Genomic DNA, 15473 nt, shown 5'->3' with positions numbered 1-15473 from the left:
TATTATTGTTGAATGGTTTCTGAACTATGGGTTTGTTGTGAATTGAATTTGCAGGTGTTTGGGTGAGTTAGAAGCTATAGAAAGTTCAATGTTACAGCAAGATGAGAATGGCATATCAGGTGTTCGATAAAAGGCCTAAATGACTTTTTCTTCACCTCTTCAAGCTCAGTTTCTGTTAGTTGAGCCTGTGCACAAGGGATGTTGCTGAAAATTTCTTGTGGAGGTATTTTCCATGAGTTTCTGATGGCTGGGTTCATATGAGTCTAAAGCAATTTTATGAGATTGATGGGGGCAGAGAAATATGTGGTGATTCAGGGCAAGTTTTGGCAGTGAACTTAGTTAAGAAAACAGCTTGGTGTTGATTTAATTCCCATGGGTTCTGTTGGCTTGAATTGGTAATGAAAGGGGTAGTTGTTGGACTGCTGACTTTGTGATGGGCACTGACAAGGGTTTTGTTGAATCAAGAAGAGTAAGAAACCCAAGATGGGCACTGACAGCATCCGAAAATAGAGATGTTGTCGATAGTTTTGGGTCGGTGAATGGTTGAGACGATTTGAGGGTGTAGATGTCTTTTACTAGGATGGGTAACTGCCACGTATGCACTAACTGACGTCAATAATTTTTTTGGATGGAAAAGGCCAAATGTGTGGTATTAAATAAATTCTGAAAAAAACGGTGGCAGTTTCTTAAACATGAAATTAAAAGTGTGGCACTTTATTAAAATCCCCTAAAAAAAATTGTATCCATGTAACTCTATTATCCTGATCAATAGAAACTTCTCTTTGTCTCTTTATTTTCTCCATATTTTCCACTGCAACACTTCGTTCATTTTATAGTCCCCAAAAAATCATTTCTTTCTTTAGTACTCACATTGTAGGCCATCCCACCCCACACATTTTCAATCTAACGCCAACATTTAAGCCCATAAGAAATTAGACATAAGTTAACAAAATAAGAAAATGTAAAGAAGTAATAGGCTCTATTAAATATGAATTCAAAAACGAGCGAGTTCAGTGTGACATAATCCTTATAGCTATCATATCCATCTTGTTTGTGTGCCCTGAAAACTTTTTCAGCCGAATGCCGTGAGCTGCAAGAATGTATGGTCAATCGCCATATGCTTTGTCCAAATGGACCTTTTTGCTCAAACGAGAAAATATCAGATGATTAAAATTTGGCTATGAAGTCAAAACTCAAGAAACACTGGCAAACAACATGAAATGCTTGATCAGTTTCCACCAACATCTTAACTAAATTATGTTTTGGTACCATACATATTTAAGTTACTGTAAGTAATAGATTCGTGTATATATAAAGTATAATAACAACATGATTCGAATGATAAATGGTCATTCGTATTGGTATTCTGTGCTGAATTCAAGTTCTGTGATCACTCATATAGGCATGTCATATCTTTGGTGTCTAAGACCGTCCACAGTCCCATACGCTAAAAAGCCAAAATGCCAAAGCTAAATTTGATCTAGTTATCATGTCTCTCTATTTTCACTTAGCGTAGTTTTTTTTGTTGAATCCTTGGTTCTTATTGAGTAATCTCATGTCAATTCTTAGGGTTAGAAAGGAAGGATTAATCGGGGATATGGTATTTTACTGTTCATGTTATCATGGGAAAATCATGCCAATTTTGATTGCCGGCATTGAAAAACAATACTACCATCAAGAATAAAATATCCCTCAATTACTTTCCATATCCCCGGTTAATCATTCTTAAAAAGTTTGTAGTTGTTGGGTTATTTGGTCACTAATTTGGTGACTCACCATTATACCCTCCTACTGGCTCAGCAAATTGCCTACCTAGTTTATCAGCTATGCAGAAAAAGGTCAAATATACTGTTATGGTCAATATCTACTGACCAAATCCAAATGGATTATGGTTAATAAAAACATAGGCATCTTCCTTGGTGTTCGAAGAGTTTTTGCTTCTCGCTCTACCAAGAGTTTTCTCGGCAAGTATTCTACGAAATTAAACAAACTATTGAATAGAAGCCAACAAAGATAGGTGTTGGTCAACTACATTCATCTATTTTATTCTCAATAGTATTATCAATATATTGTACGAGGCTCGCCTCTTTTCCGAAAAAATAAATAAATAGTCAACTACATTAATCCATTTCATTACTTAGATAATCCCTCTTCCTTAATTTTCACAAATTCAAGAGTCAAAACATGTCATGATCAAATTCATTTTTTTCCTGGAAAGCCATGATGCTCGAATCAGTTAGGATCCACGGAAAAATTAAGATTACCATAAAGAAAGTGAAACTCGTCATTCATTACTATTTTTCAATTATGTATCCGGATCAAATCCCTCTCTACAAATTTGTTATTGACCAACAAATTATGTAAATCTAAAAATCCTTGATATACTAGATACTTTTTAATTAAAAATAAACTGTTGTAAAGAATTACAAATTTTGTTATAGCAGGCTAATATTTACACATATTATAACAAGATAAAAATGAGTTCTTTAATTGAACTACAAGCTAATCTTTATTTACTTTTGTGTATTAGCTGAACTAAAACACGTAATTTCAGTTATGTTATTTGCATTAAGGATATAACATTGATGCCATTTGTTAATCAGCTTCCACCAACCTCTCATCTGGATCATTTTTCAATCATCTGAAATATGTTTTTCTTAGTTATTGCAACAAGGTCTCCTAGTTTGATGAAAAAGGAAAAATATTCCCTAGCTTTTTATAAACCGTGGAAAATTGAATTCAGATAATTAAAATTTTCACTAAAATTACATGTCGGAACTGTTTGTAATTTTTATCATTCATTTTGTCAAAATGCCTGGTGAATAAAGATTATGGTAAACCAAGCATACCGACTACTAGCCGATGAGAAAAATTATATGCTGAAAAAAGACTACTAGCCGATGAGAAAAATCACATGGATGGCAGTAAAGTAACTCAGCCCAAACGAAGGTCTAAATTAAAATCACATGGATGGCAGTAAAGTAATTCAGCCGAAAACGAAGGTCCAAATGACTAGACCAGATGACTATGAGCAAATGTTGTTGATTGAAATGGTTAAGACACGCTATTATGCCCGTCGCAAGTGGTGCAAACACCGTGTTGAGCCTGTTGTTAGGATTTTACCTGAGTTCAATGGGAAAGATAAATGCCAGATACTGATCATTGGAAATCGTATTGCAGACAACAAGTATTGTTGAATAGTCGTTACAGGAGTGTGGAGGAAGCGAACCAAAATTTTACTAAGTGGTCAGAATGTTATTCTGTACTCATCCGTCCCACTGAAAATCCGTTAATAGATTTTGGCGTGGTTGAGGATGAATTAGAGGACGACACACATGCAGAAGGTGAGCATTTAGATGAATGGATGGTTTCAGCAGCGATGCCACCCAATTCCAGGGTATTAGAGGATACTGATTTAGGTTATCTGGAGATTGATCTCATCATTAACTGGTCACAAGGGTTACTGGACCACCCTTTCATTCACGACAAGAAAGGAATCATCAACACGTTAAGACAACTTGTGCAAGAGACACATTCAATTTCTGCTTCGGGTACCTCTCTCATTGCTCTGTCAAGACATCAACAAGTCGCACTTGATCTTGTTCCGGAATCTTTGAGATCAGAATCTACTATTCGGTTGATTATCAGTGGAGGGGCAAGCACGGGAAAGTCAACTCTTATAAGTGGAATTTTGTGGCGATGAAAAGTCTGTTCGAATCATGGCTCCCACCGGTGTAGCCGCATTCAACATTGGAGGTTCAACTATTCACCACGAACTCGCCATCACAGCGGATAAGAACCTTTCGTATAAGAAGCTGGAGGCAGAACGGTGCAGACGTATGCAGGTAAATTCTTTGTCTAGATACTACAGTAGGTATTGCTGAACACCATGCCAATTTTGTGTTAATACATAAATTTATTGAATTAGGTAGATTTGAGGAGTCACACTAGGAAATCCTTCATCTAACAGTAGTAAACTAATTTTAAATTCACGACTTGCACCCATGTTGTAGTTTCAGTCATGGTTTCACCTTTTTATATTACTACTTATTGTTTTGACACATTACTATTTATATTACTACTTATTGTTGTTTCAGGTTGATTTTAAAGGAACCAAGCTGATCATTATTGACGAATACAACATGATCGACATAAAAATGCTTGCAAACATCGATCTCCGAGTAAGAGACATTTTTTCAACAAACGAACATTTTGGAAATATTTCTGTTGTGCTCGTCGGTGATATGAGACAACTTCCATTTGTTTTTTATACACCATTATATGCTGAAGGTGGAGGAGAATTACAACTGATAGGTACTCTCTCTTATTTTGTGTTTAAACAATGTGTTCCCCTTGAACAAGTTTTCCGACAGTCTGGGGTTGAGGTGTCTGAATATAGAGAAGCGTTGTCGAGATTAGCAACTCCGCTCTTGAAGATTGGAAACTGTTTGTCACTAGGAGCTACACGACCCTTTCAGTCCAAGAGAAAGAAAACTTTAAGAATGTTGTTCGTCTGTTTCCTACTAAAGAAGATGCTGCCAATCATAATTGTCAACGCCTCAGATAGCTTAGGTATCATGTTGCGTGTATCCCTTCAAAGAATAATTGTGTAACAGCTAAGGAAGCAAATTCTGATGAGGCGAAAGTGTTAGAAGACGTTTTGTTGTTGTCAAAGCAATTAAGGGTTATGTTGAGTAAGAATGATTCCACTCAGTTTGGTTTGGTGAATGGTTCAACAGGAACTGTCAAGGACATTATATATGATAATGAAGAGAAATCGCCAACATGTATGCCTATTGCTGTTAGACTTCGACAAGTATATCGGTCCAAGGGTGCATGAAGAAACAACTTTGATTCATATCATTCCAGTCACAACAAGATGGATATCGTCTTCTGGGGTGGCATGTGAGCGAATTTAGTTACCACTTATGTTGTGTTGGGAAATAACAGTTCACAAGAGCCAGGGGTTGACTCTTGATAAGGTGGTGATGAATATAAGAACCAAAGAGAGACTCGGTATGACGTTCATAGCACTGTCACAGACTAGACGACTTAGAGACATGGTATTCTATCCTATGCTTGATTTCGAAAGAATAAAGAGAATTTGCGATTGTTACGGGATTAAAAAAAGGTGCGCAGAAGAAGAACGGTTGCAACAATTAGCAAGAACCTTTAAGGTCATTTCTCTTTATCTTTCGTTCACTGGCTTTATGTTATGCTCAGTTCAATATACTCTCCACATTTTACCTATATTTTTTACCTGACTAAATGAGATCTTATTGCAGGTGAATGTCATTTTGATGTCAGTAGAATATTTGAGCTCCAAGTAAGATTTATGTTTTACTCGACTTTCCATTTTCATTTCACGATTACTAAAGATGAGTTTTTTTTTTTGGAACATTCATGAATTAAACAAATTGCTAAGAATGTTTTTCTTTAAACATTTTTGCAGGAAAATGAAAAAAAAAAAGGAAATTGGTTGTATCTATGTTTGGGGATCACAAATTTTCTTTTACAGTCTCATTGCAGCGTTATTTCGTTTTTCTTCGATGTCCCCTTCCACCATGGCAGCGGTGTTCTAGTTAAAATTTTCACTAAAATCACATGTCGAAACTGTTTTATCATTCATTTTGTCAAGATGCCTGGTGAATAAAGATTATGCTAAACCAAACATATTACCGACTACTAGCCGATGAGAAAAATTACATGGTGAAAAAAGACTACTAGTCGATGAGAACAATCACATGGATGGCAGTAAAGTAATTCAGCCGAAAAGGAAGGTCTAAATTAAACTCACTACTGGATATATCATTTAGGACTTGACAGAAAAACCCTTGCTTCTCTTCAAGGGGTTTATCCACTTGATTTCCTCTGCAAAATTTTCTACAGACAAACAAAAACTACTTCCATTTTCTTCATCTCTAGCTAAGCCTTACTGCTCACTGTAAGTATTATTGGAGTTTGGAGATTATATTTAAGCTCTGTTTTTCTTATCTCAAATTTGTTTCTTGTTCTTGTTAAAGCCAATTTTCTTCATGTATCCAAGAATTGACTGTACAGTTATGGTTGATTCTACCTGATAGATTCCGGGTTTTGTGTAATTTGTTGAAAAAAAATCATATTTTCTTCTGTTTGTGGTTGAGTAAATTGTGAACAGAACCTGTTTGTTTATTTGTTTCAATGGCTGCTTTAGTTTCCACTCTTAAATGTTATCCGTGGGTTCTTCCACAAAACCCAACTTCTTGTTTGTCTCAGAAACAACCTCTATCACTTCCAATTTCATCTCTGCACCGTCACGATGAGCTCAGGGCGACAACTTCTTCTGCAGCAGTGACCAGTTTGAACCCATTTTCTACATTATCTTCTCTTTTTACCCATGAGCTTCTACCAAATTTTACTTCAGAAGACTTCCTTGGTGTACTTCAGCGACAAAAGGACTCGGATTCTGTAATGAGTCTTTATGAGTGGGTGTCAAACCAGCCTAATTTTGTTCATACTTCTGATATATATGAAGAGATACTTCAACTGCTTGGTGCTTTTGGGGATTTTGATTCGATGAAGCGTGTACTTCATGACATGAAGACTTCTGGGATTGAGATTAATCAAGGTAATTTTCTTATCTTTATTGAAAGTTATGTGAAATTGAATTACTTTGATGAGGCTGTGGGTGTGCTTACATTGATGAAAGAAGAATTTGGGTTGAAACCAGATACGTACACATATAATTACTTGCTGAATGTTCTTGTTGATGGGAATAAACTAAAACTTGTTGAGTCTGTTCATACGGACATGAACGATCGGGGGATCAAACCTGATGTTTCGACTTTCAATATATTGATTAAGGCTTTGTGTAAAGCTCATCAAATTAAGCCTGCCATCTCTATGATGGAGGAGATGCGGAAGCATGGTGTGGCCCCAGATGAGAGAACTTTCACAACCATCATGCAAGGTTTTATTGAAGATGGAAATATGGAAGGAGCTTTGAAAATTAAAGACAAAATGGCAAAGGTCGGCTGCCAGTTTACTAACATAACCATTAATGTTCTGATTCATGGGTTCTGCAAACAGGGTCAAGTAGAGGAAGCTCTGAGTTTTATCCAAGAAATGGCTGAGGAGGGTTTTCGCCCTGATAAATACACCTTCAACACTTTGGTTAATGGCCTTTGCAAGGTTGGACATGTCAAGCATGCTTTAGAAATTCTGGATTTAATGCTTCAAGAGGGATTTGATCCGGATATCTTTTCTTACAACACCCTGATATCTGGACTTTGTAAGTCTGGTGATATTGAAGACGCTTTGGAGGTCCTGAATTTGATGGTGTTGAGAGATTGTTTTCCAAATACTGTTACATATAACACTCTCATCAGCACCATGTGTAAGGAAAATCGTGTTGAAGAAGCCAGAAAGCTAGCTCTTGGTCTTTCTGAGAAGGGACTGTTACCTGATGTATGCACATTCAACTCCCTTATAGATGGTCTCTGCACGTCTGGGAACCATAGGAATGCAATGGAACTTTTCAGGGATATGAAGAATAAGGGATGCCCGCCAGATGAGTTTACATACAATATCTTGATTGATAGTTTCTGTAACAGAGGAAGACTCGAAGATGCATTGGACCTACTGAGAGAAATGGAAACGAATGGTTGTGCCCGGAATGTAATAACATATAACACTTTGATTGATGGGCTTTGCAAGAGTCGAAGAATCAAAGAAGCTGAAGAGATCTTTGACCAGATGGAACTTCAAGGGGTTTCAAGGAACTTGAGGACATATAATTCTCTCATCGATGGACTGTGCAAGAACAATAGAGTGGACGAAGGACTTATACTCATGGATCAGATGATATTGGAAGGATTGAAACCTGACAAGTTTACTTATAATTCATTACTCACTCACTATTGCAGAGACGGAAATATAAAGAAGGCAGCAGATATTGTTCAAGTGATGACTTCTAATGGCTGTGAACCAGATGCAGTCACCTATGGAACACTGATTAGTGGTTTATGTAAGGCTGGTAGAGTTGAAATTGCGAGTAGGCTTCTTAGAACAATCCAGTTAAAAGGATTTGTCCCAGCACCGCAAGCATATAACCCTATAATCCAAGCATTATATAGAAAACAGAGGCTTAAAGAAGGCATGCGACTTTTCAGAGAAATGGAGAGTGGTAATCCTCCAGATGCTATCACTTATAAGATTGTTTTCCGTGGTCTTTGTTCTGGAGGGGGACCTATTGCAGAAGCTGTTGATTTCGCGATTGAAATGACAGAGAAAGGTTTCTTGCCAGAATTTTCCTCGTTCTCTATGTTGGCTGAAGGTCTTTGTGCGTTATCCATGGAAGACGAACTGATTAAGCTTGTCGATCTTGTGATGATTAAGGCAAACTTTTCAGAGAGTGAGATATCTATTGTAATGGGTTTTCTAAAAATCCGCAAGTATCAAGATGCATTGGCTAATTTCGACCGCATCTTGAGCATCCGACAACCAAGGAGGTCTTACAGAAGATGAAGATACGATATGGACTTCTGCTTAGTAAACTAAACTAGCATAAAAATAAATAAAGTGCAGATGATTTGAAGCTGCGGATGGAATAGCATTCTAGGTTAGTCCTTGTATCACCAGTGGTCCAGTGGAGTTGGTTTCATATATGTTAAAGGACCTCACTGAAGGTGTTGTTGTACTGAAGATATATAGCCAAGTATTCTCTAATTTTTGTCTCGGCTGTTGTAAAATTGAAAGTACGGAATTTCTTGTAAAGGTGTTGGTTTCTTTAGAAACAAATACCTACCGGAGACATCGTTTGCCATTTCCGCCCGCACTTCCAATGAAGTTGGTAGAAATCGACGTTTAGTCCCATAGAAGTACGTTTTGACTTTTTGCCTTGCTTTTTTCCATTTTGGTATCGGACTTTTGCCCTTTTCAGGGTAGGCAAGAACACAAATTTTGTTGATTGGGCTTAAAATGTGTACTGTCACAGGAGATATAGGCAAGGCAACCCTTGCCGTTGGTTGCCTCCGCCCCTGGTTCAAGAGCATTGGTGATCACCATGATCGAGAAATCTGCTTAGCCACCTAATGGACAGTGCCGAAAAGAAAGGAGTTCTTCTTTCCGACCATAGGCGTATAACAAAGATCTGTGACGTCTTCCTTGCAAGATTCAGAAGGCTAAACGCATGAGCAGAAAAGAAAGTAGCCGTTTCAGAGCACAAGTAAAAGAATCAAGGAAACTTTGCTGTTTGGTCCTAAGCCCACAAAGTTAGTTATAGTAGGGTTCAACCGGATTTTTTTTTATTTAGAGGTTCAAAATTAATTAAAACATGGAAATAACCATAATACCCATTGTTACCAAACGTGTGTGTTTACACATTCATTATATTGAGTACATATCTGTTACACTGATTATAAATTCGAGTACATATCTGCTACACTGCTTATAAATTCGAGTACATATATGCTACACTATTTACAAATCTGAGTACATATCTGTCCCGCTGCTTACAAATAGAACACGTATCCGCTAAACTGCTTATAAATTCGAGTATATATCTGCTGCTTACGAATTCGAGTATGTATCTGTTGAACTGCTTACAGGAAAAGTACATGTTTGTTAGAATCAATGATAAATAAATTAGAAAACGTTTTACATCACATATATTGTAGGATCATACCATTAATCTCTAGTATTTCTTTAATACAAAAGAGGTACAGTTTTGCATGATTGAACAGGGTGACATAACCACTAAAAAACTAACCAACAAAATTAATGTCCATAAGAAGCTACTGAATATCTACAGCAAACCCTGAAAGTGATTATCAAGGATCGAGTGATACATAGCAAACTAGAGTAACATACTAGGATGCTTTGCACAAATGAAAATGTAACAGACAACATTTCAATTTTCTTACCACACAAAGAAGCTGCCGCTTTCCAGGAGTATCGGCTCCGTGGTTGCTAAATTTTGCTTCCAGAACCGCTATTAGCGCAACATTATCCTATACAAAATTGAAGGGACAAATAGAATAATACATGGAGTAAGATTCTAGGAAAGAATCTAAGCACCAACTAACTTCATAAGAGACTCCCAAAGAAGAAAAATCACCTTAAGAAGTCGAGACAAAGCAGCTTTCTTCTGACTGATTGGGACCACAGCATCTGTCAGTGACTGAGCAGCCTTGTTGAATTCGACCTACATACAAAAGTAAACTGTTCAACATGTGAACCAAAAGAGTAACAATAATTCAAAAGAAAGTTTGTCATCTCCAAACCTCGTATTTCTTCACATGGGAAAATCTATCCCTTCGGAAAAATGTTGCACAACCATCAATCGCATAAGTCCCGGTGTAAACCTACAGTGAACAGATTCATTATCACAAACTGAATATTTGGAGTTTATGACCATTAAATCAAAAATGTCCGCAAGCAAACCTTTGTTGTCTTCTTCTTGTAGAGAGCTTGATAACCATGTTTGTCCAACTCAGGGGCGAAAAACTCATCAAAATGATCACTTTGAACCTGAAATAAGAAATGATTAGCTTTGTTGCAACTAAATCCTTAACTTAAGGATTGGCTATGTGGACATAATCTTGAATCCAAGCTAATACATCAATTTCATATCTAAATAACTAATATGAGACAAGAATAATCTTTTTCTTATTTAGTATTCCAGTTCATTATACATGCACTAGAATACCATGAAAAGGAAAAACCAGAATGGCTTCTGTCAAAATTATTTGATGTAAGAGAGAAGTTTGTAACAGTACGTCATATATGTACTGCATATTCATGAACTAAAAAATCAATTGCATGTCAAGAAGAAGTGATGAATCCATGCATATAACTGAATCAAAGCACATACTTCAGTATTACACATACGTACTCATGGATCAAACCCAAAAACAATAGCAAAACTCAGAAATATAAACGAATCAAAGCACATATTTCAGTATTACACATACTTACTCATGGATCGAACCCAAAAACAGTGGAAAACTTTTGAATATAACCGAATCAAAGCACATACTTCAGTATTACACATACGTACTCATGAATCGAACCCAAAAACAATGGAAAAACTCTGAAAATAAACGAATCAAAGCACATATTTCAGTACTACACATACGTACTCATAGATCGAACCAAAAAAAATGGCAAAAATTTGAATATAACCGAATCATAAGAATTTTGTATCAGTATGTCGTATACGTACTGTCAATTCATACACAAAAGCAAACTGTATCAAACCTAAAAACATAATAGCATCATGAACATCGATTTGATCTTCATAATACAATCGGAAAAAAAATCAAATGAAGAAAAACGAACAAAATAATCAAAAAAGATGATTAAAAAACATACCCGGAAACACAAACAAATCTTCTCGTCGTAAATCATAACGATGCATCATCATCTTCTTCTTCTTCTTCTTAATAAATTGAGTTTCTGTCAGTACGGGATATACGTACTGTTGCTTCATATACAAAAACAAACTGAAACACATCTAAAACCAACAAAATGGAAGTGGTATAAGTAAATCTAACAATGAAATGAACAAAAAATATGATTATTCATCTAAATCTGGTAAATAATCAACAAATCAAACATGGAGATAGAAAAGCGTAATCAAACACAACAACGATTCGATCGTGAAACCCTAAAATAAACATTGATTTGATAGAAACGAGAAAGATTGAAGAATTTTTTTGGATCTGTATAGAATCCATTTGCAGCAGCAGTGAGAAGAAAGAGAAGAAGAAAACGAATATGAAAGGTTAATGTTCTTCTCGTGCTTATAATCCCTGTTAAATAGGAGGGTTATTTGTGGTATTTTTAAGTTTCGCATTAGTTATCCCGCACGTGTAAGGACCTGGGCTTAAAAAATTAGGTCCATTTTTATGTTTTCTCTTAATTATGGACCTCTGTTTACTGGGCTTTAATGGGTGGACCTGCCACTAATTAAGAACACTATAATAGGATCTATAGGTAATTCCGGGCATCGGAAGACCACAATATAGTTGATAAACAGTCTTCAGCGTAACTACCGGATCGCCTTAGTTTAGTATTGTTAACGGACTTTGGGATATTGAACTTGGCCCGAATATCCTCGACGGAAAGCGAATCAACATTTGGGATGCCACCAGGTTTGGATCTCCTAAATCGTTCAAGTTCAGCGTCGGTATCGAAAGATGAAGAATTAACCTCGGTATCAGAACTCATTTCTGCAAATAAAGTACACATACACATGGAATCATTATATACAAACCTACCGGGTATGGACAAGGTTAAATTATGCTGCACCGAATCAAATTACTTGGGTGAAGACAAACGACAAGTGAAACTAAAACAAGTTCTGGCAGTGGACGGGGCCATTTCTTAGCATGACTTAATTAGCTTGGGGGTTTAATAACTAAGTGGATTTTGCAAGTTTTCCTCCTCGTGGTTTAAACAGGAAGCTCTAGTAATAGCTAAGGAAAAAGTGAGACGAGGCAACCTACATTTTGTTAGTGGACTGTGAAAAGCGAATCCACAGTAGGATTATGAGCCATCAGTAAAATCAAGCTAAACATAACCCCACATATCGGTAACCGGAAGGAACAAGAATATCATAACAAGCATAATTCAAGCAAGAATGAAAGCTGATTTCACTCTACATAGATTGAGCGGCCCATGTGGAGAACATTCGTGGAACCTAAGTGGATCCTGGTTGGTTGGGCCCAAAAAGCAAGTGAACGGGTTGTATCCTGTGTGCATGGAATATAAGAGGCACGACATGTTGTCGATTTAAGGATGAATAGATCTCTGACGCTTACAAAAATTAAGCCTATATTGTCGATCTTTGACGGAAGATAGGTTAAAATCTTTTGTATCCAAGGATCATTGCAATTGTATATGCTTGTGCAAAAAAAAATGAATCCTTGAGTATTCCACGGTATTGATCTTCATTGATCCATCCTTTTTGTATTACCGTGAGGCTCCGTGATGTATCTTATGTTGAGCAGGATACAACCAAGTTGATTATTCTTGATTAGCTTTGTTGATTGTTCCGTGAGGTACGTTATGTTGAGCATTTAGAACTAAATTAATCATCCTCTTGGTTATTTAGTTATTACTCCGCAAGTTCTCTTGAGTTAGTATATGAACGATTAAGCCAATCACTCTCTTGTATGGTTATCTTAGTCGTTTCTCCGTAAGTTTACTTATGTTGAGCAAAATGAATTAAAATGATCACTGTTATGATTAATTTGATTATGTATTCCGATTAAATTAATCATAGGTTTTCTTGTGATTAATTTGATTGAGTTTTGGATATAAAAATCATTCTCATGGTTTTGGTGTCCATTAAAAATCCTTCTTTTCTCTTGAAATTAAGGTCGCTCGTTGTTGTTCTTTCGGGAATGACATCAAATGGGGGAGAGTTCTTTTGAACTTGTGCTTAATGGTCATATCTTGAGAGGTGTACGGCGGTGGAATTTTAGAGGGGTTATCTTGTATCTTTAAACTCCTTGATGAATGTTGTTAGCTTCGGCTATATGATTGTATCTAAATAAGATGGTGTGTGTTTCTTTCTCTCAGTCATGAAATGTCTCTTACGGAAATTTCATTATGATCCCGTTCTTGTACCTTTGCCAATTTTATTGACAAAAAGGGGGAGAATTAATATGTAGTTCACACTACAAATATATATGGTTTTCGGATCATTGTGTAAGGAGGAGTGGTTTCCATGTGAGATAGAGTATTGACTAAGGGGGAGTGATACATATCACCATAGTATTATTGTTGAAGTTGAGATACAATTGGACTTTGACATTGTGTAATAATACTATGACACTGTATAACAATGATTGAGACCGATGCTTTCTCATTGTTATAGCTACGAATCTTCAACAACGGTGATGCTAAACTTACAACCTTTGGGATCATTGGAGCACTTGGAAGTGACGAAGATTTCGAGGAATGTTGAAGATTAGACATGTGGAATAGGAGCTACCAAAGTTTCATTATCTTTTTTGTATTCCATATGTATTAATAGTTTTGTCACTAAAATTGACAAAGGGGGAGATTGTTAGAGCACTGCTCGGTCAAACTCGCATGCGTTGCTATCTCAAGCATGTTTGTCAATGTTAGTGATCAAAACTATAAGTCTTGATTTCTAGTCTCTTATACCTAAGTCTCGGACTAGTATAGTAAGTGTAGTTGAGCTCAAGGACTTCATGGCGATTCATCATACAAGTAGAAGATCTACTCAAGGAACCGGTGGAACTTCTCGACAAAAAGGTATGTGGAGACTTGAACTTATCTGTCACTCAAAAGTCTATCTATTCTATCTCCTAGTCTTTGAGACAAAAGTCGTATGCTATATATATAGACTAGATTATACACATTTGGTATTTCAAGCCGAGTATACGTCGCCTATCTATATCTCGAAATATGTGTTGGTAAGATTTTAGCTTCGACCAAATTTATCTTTACCTAGTGACGAAAGTCATGAATGTTTCAATCACTTTGAAATTGCTTTGACGAGAAATAGTGTAACAACTACATAACGTCCTCTAAGAATGTTTCAATGATTGGAATGAGAGTTTAGATTACATAACCAATGGATTCCTTGAACCGAAGTTTTCGAACTTTGTTGATCAAGAGAATCGGAAGTATAGAAAGTGCCAAGTCCGCGAACTCAGTTCGCAACTGACGAAGTTCTCAAACCCGAGAATTTCTGCCGGAGTTGACAAACTACTTGCGTGAGCCAAGTTCGCGAACCCAGTCCACGAACCGGCGAAGTTCTCGAACCCGAGAATTTTACTGGAGTTTGTAAACTCTGTCCGGTGTATTAAGTCCGCAAACCTATTCTGCGAACTTGAGAAGGTTATATATCTAAAGATGATTTCTGAACTCAATCTTAAGATACTAAGGAATGCATTTGCAAACTGTGGCTATTAAAGTTCATAAACCTATTCGAGTGAATCAAATCATCTTTGCTTCAATTGTGTCTTGTGTAGTTACATAAAATTTCCTTGCAATTGAACAACTCTCTTAACTAGTTCATTTGAGTCAATTGAACTAGTTATGGTGAAGAAGAACATGGTTGGTATGAAACGCTCATATGGTTAACCTCTTTGGGTAGACTATTGTTGAACCAACGATGTACACGTTTGGGTGCGGTTAACAAACCTAGAAGCGTACAGTCATTTGTGTATGAAAAGCTAAGTTTTCGTTCGAACGGTTGAGAAATATTAGCTTGAATCTAAAATAGGTTTTCATCTAACGGTGAATATTGATTGGTTTGTAACTAACGCAAAACCCTGATTTGAAAGGCAATATAAAGGAGACATCTAGTATTGTGCAAAACTAATCCCCATACCTTACGTGTGATACTAGTTTGTGTACTAGAGTCGTTTCTCATTTAACCTTAGGTTTTCTTCTTCTAAAACCAGGTTAACGACTTAAAGACTTCATTGGGATTGTGAAGCCAGACCGATACT

At 36.6% G+C, this 15473-nt stretch overlaps 2 protein-coding genes and 1 long non-coding RNA gene across 4 annotated transcripts; 2 read left to right on the top strand and 1 right to left on the bottom strand.

Moving 5' to 3' along the window:
* Window positions 1-3719: 3719 nt before the first annotated feature.
* Window positions 3720-4840, top strand: LOC113311360. The gene is made up of 3 exons (XM_026560200.1): window positions 3720-3845; window positions 4098-4446; window positions 4617-4840. The coding sequence occupies exons 1-3, from the start codon at window positions 3720-3722 to the stop codon at window positions 4838-4840; spliced, it is 699 nt and encodes a 232-aa protein (XP_026415985.1).
* A 999-nt stretch (window positions 4841-5839) lies between these two features.
* Window positions 5840-8803, top strand: LOC113310124 (pentatricopeptide repeat-containing protein At3g53700, chloroplastic-like). 2 transcript variants are annotated; one of them, XM_026558705.1, is made up of 2 exons: window positions 5840-6607; window positions 6710-8803. In XM_026558705.1, exons 1-2 carry the CDS (start codon window positions 6181-6183, stop codon window positions 8503-8505), a joined length of 2223 nt encoding a protein of 740 aa, XP_026414490.1. In that variant the 5' UTR covers window positions 5840-6180; the 3' UTR covers window positions 8506-8803. The 2 variants fall into 2 exon arrangements, with proteins under 2 accessions (XP_026414490.1, XP_026414489.1); XM_026558704.1 differs by having other exon boundaries at window positions 5840-8803.
* A 1095-nt stretch (window positions 8804-9898) lies between these two features.
* On the bottom strand, window positions 9899-10292 carry LOC113309724. Its single transcript, XR_003340721.1, has 3 exons — window positions 10263-10292; window positions 10097-10183; window positions 9899-9989 (listed from the first exon to the last, which is right to left on the bottom strand). It is a non-coding gene; the product is annotated as an uncharacterized LOC113309724 (long non-coding RNA).
* Window positions 10293-15473: the final 5181 nt, after the last annotated feature.

The sequence above is a fragment of the Papaver somniferum genome, chromosome 9 (assembly GCF_003573695.1).
Source record: "Papaver somniferum cultivar HN1 chromosome 9, ASM357369v1, whole genome shotgun sequence".
Classification (NCBI taxonomy): domain Eukaryota; kingdom Viridiplantae; phylum Streptophyta; class Magnoliopsida; order Ranunculales; family Papaveraceae; genus Papaver; species Papaver somniferum.
The sequence above is the reverse complement of the archived record's forward strand: the minus strand, read 5'-3'. Positions and strand labels throughout refer to the sequence as shown.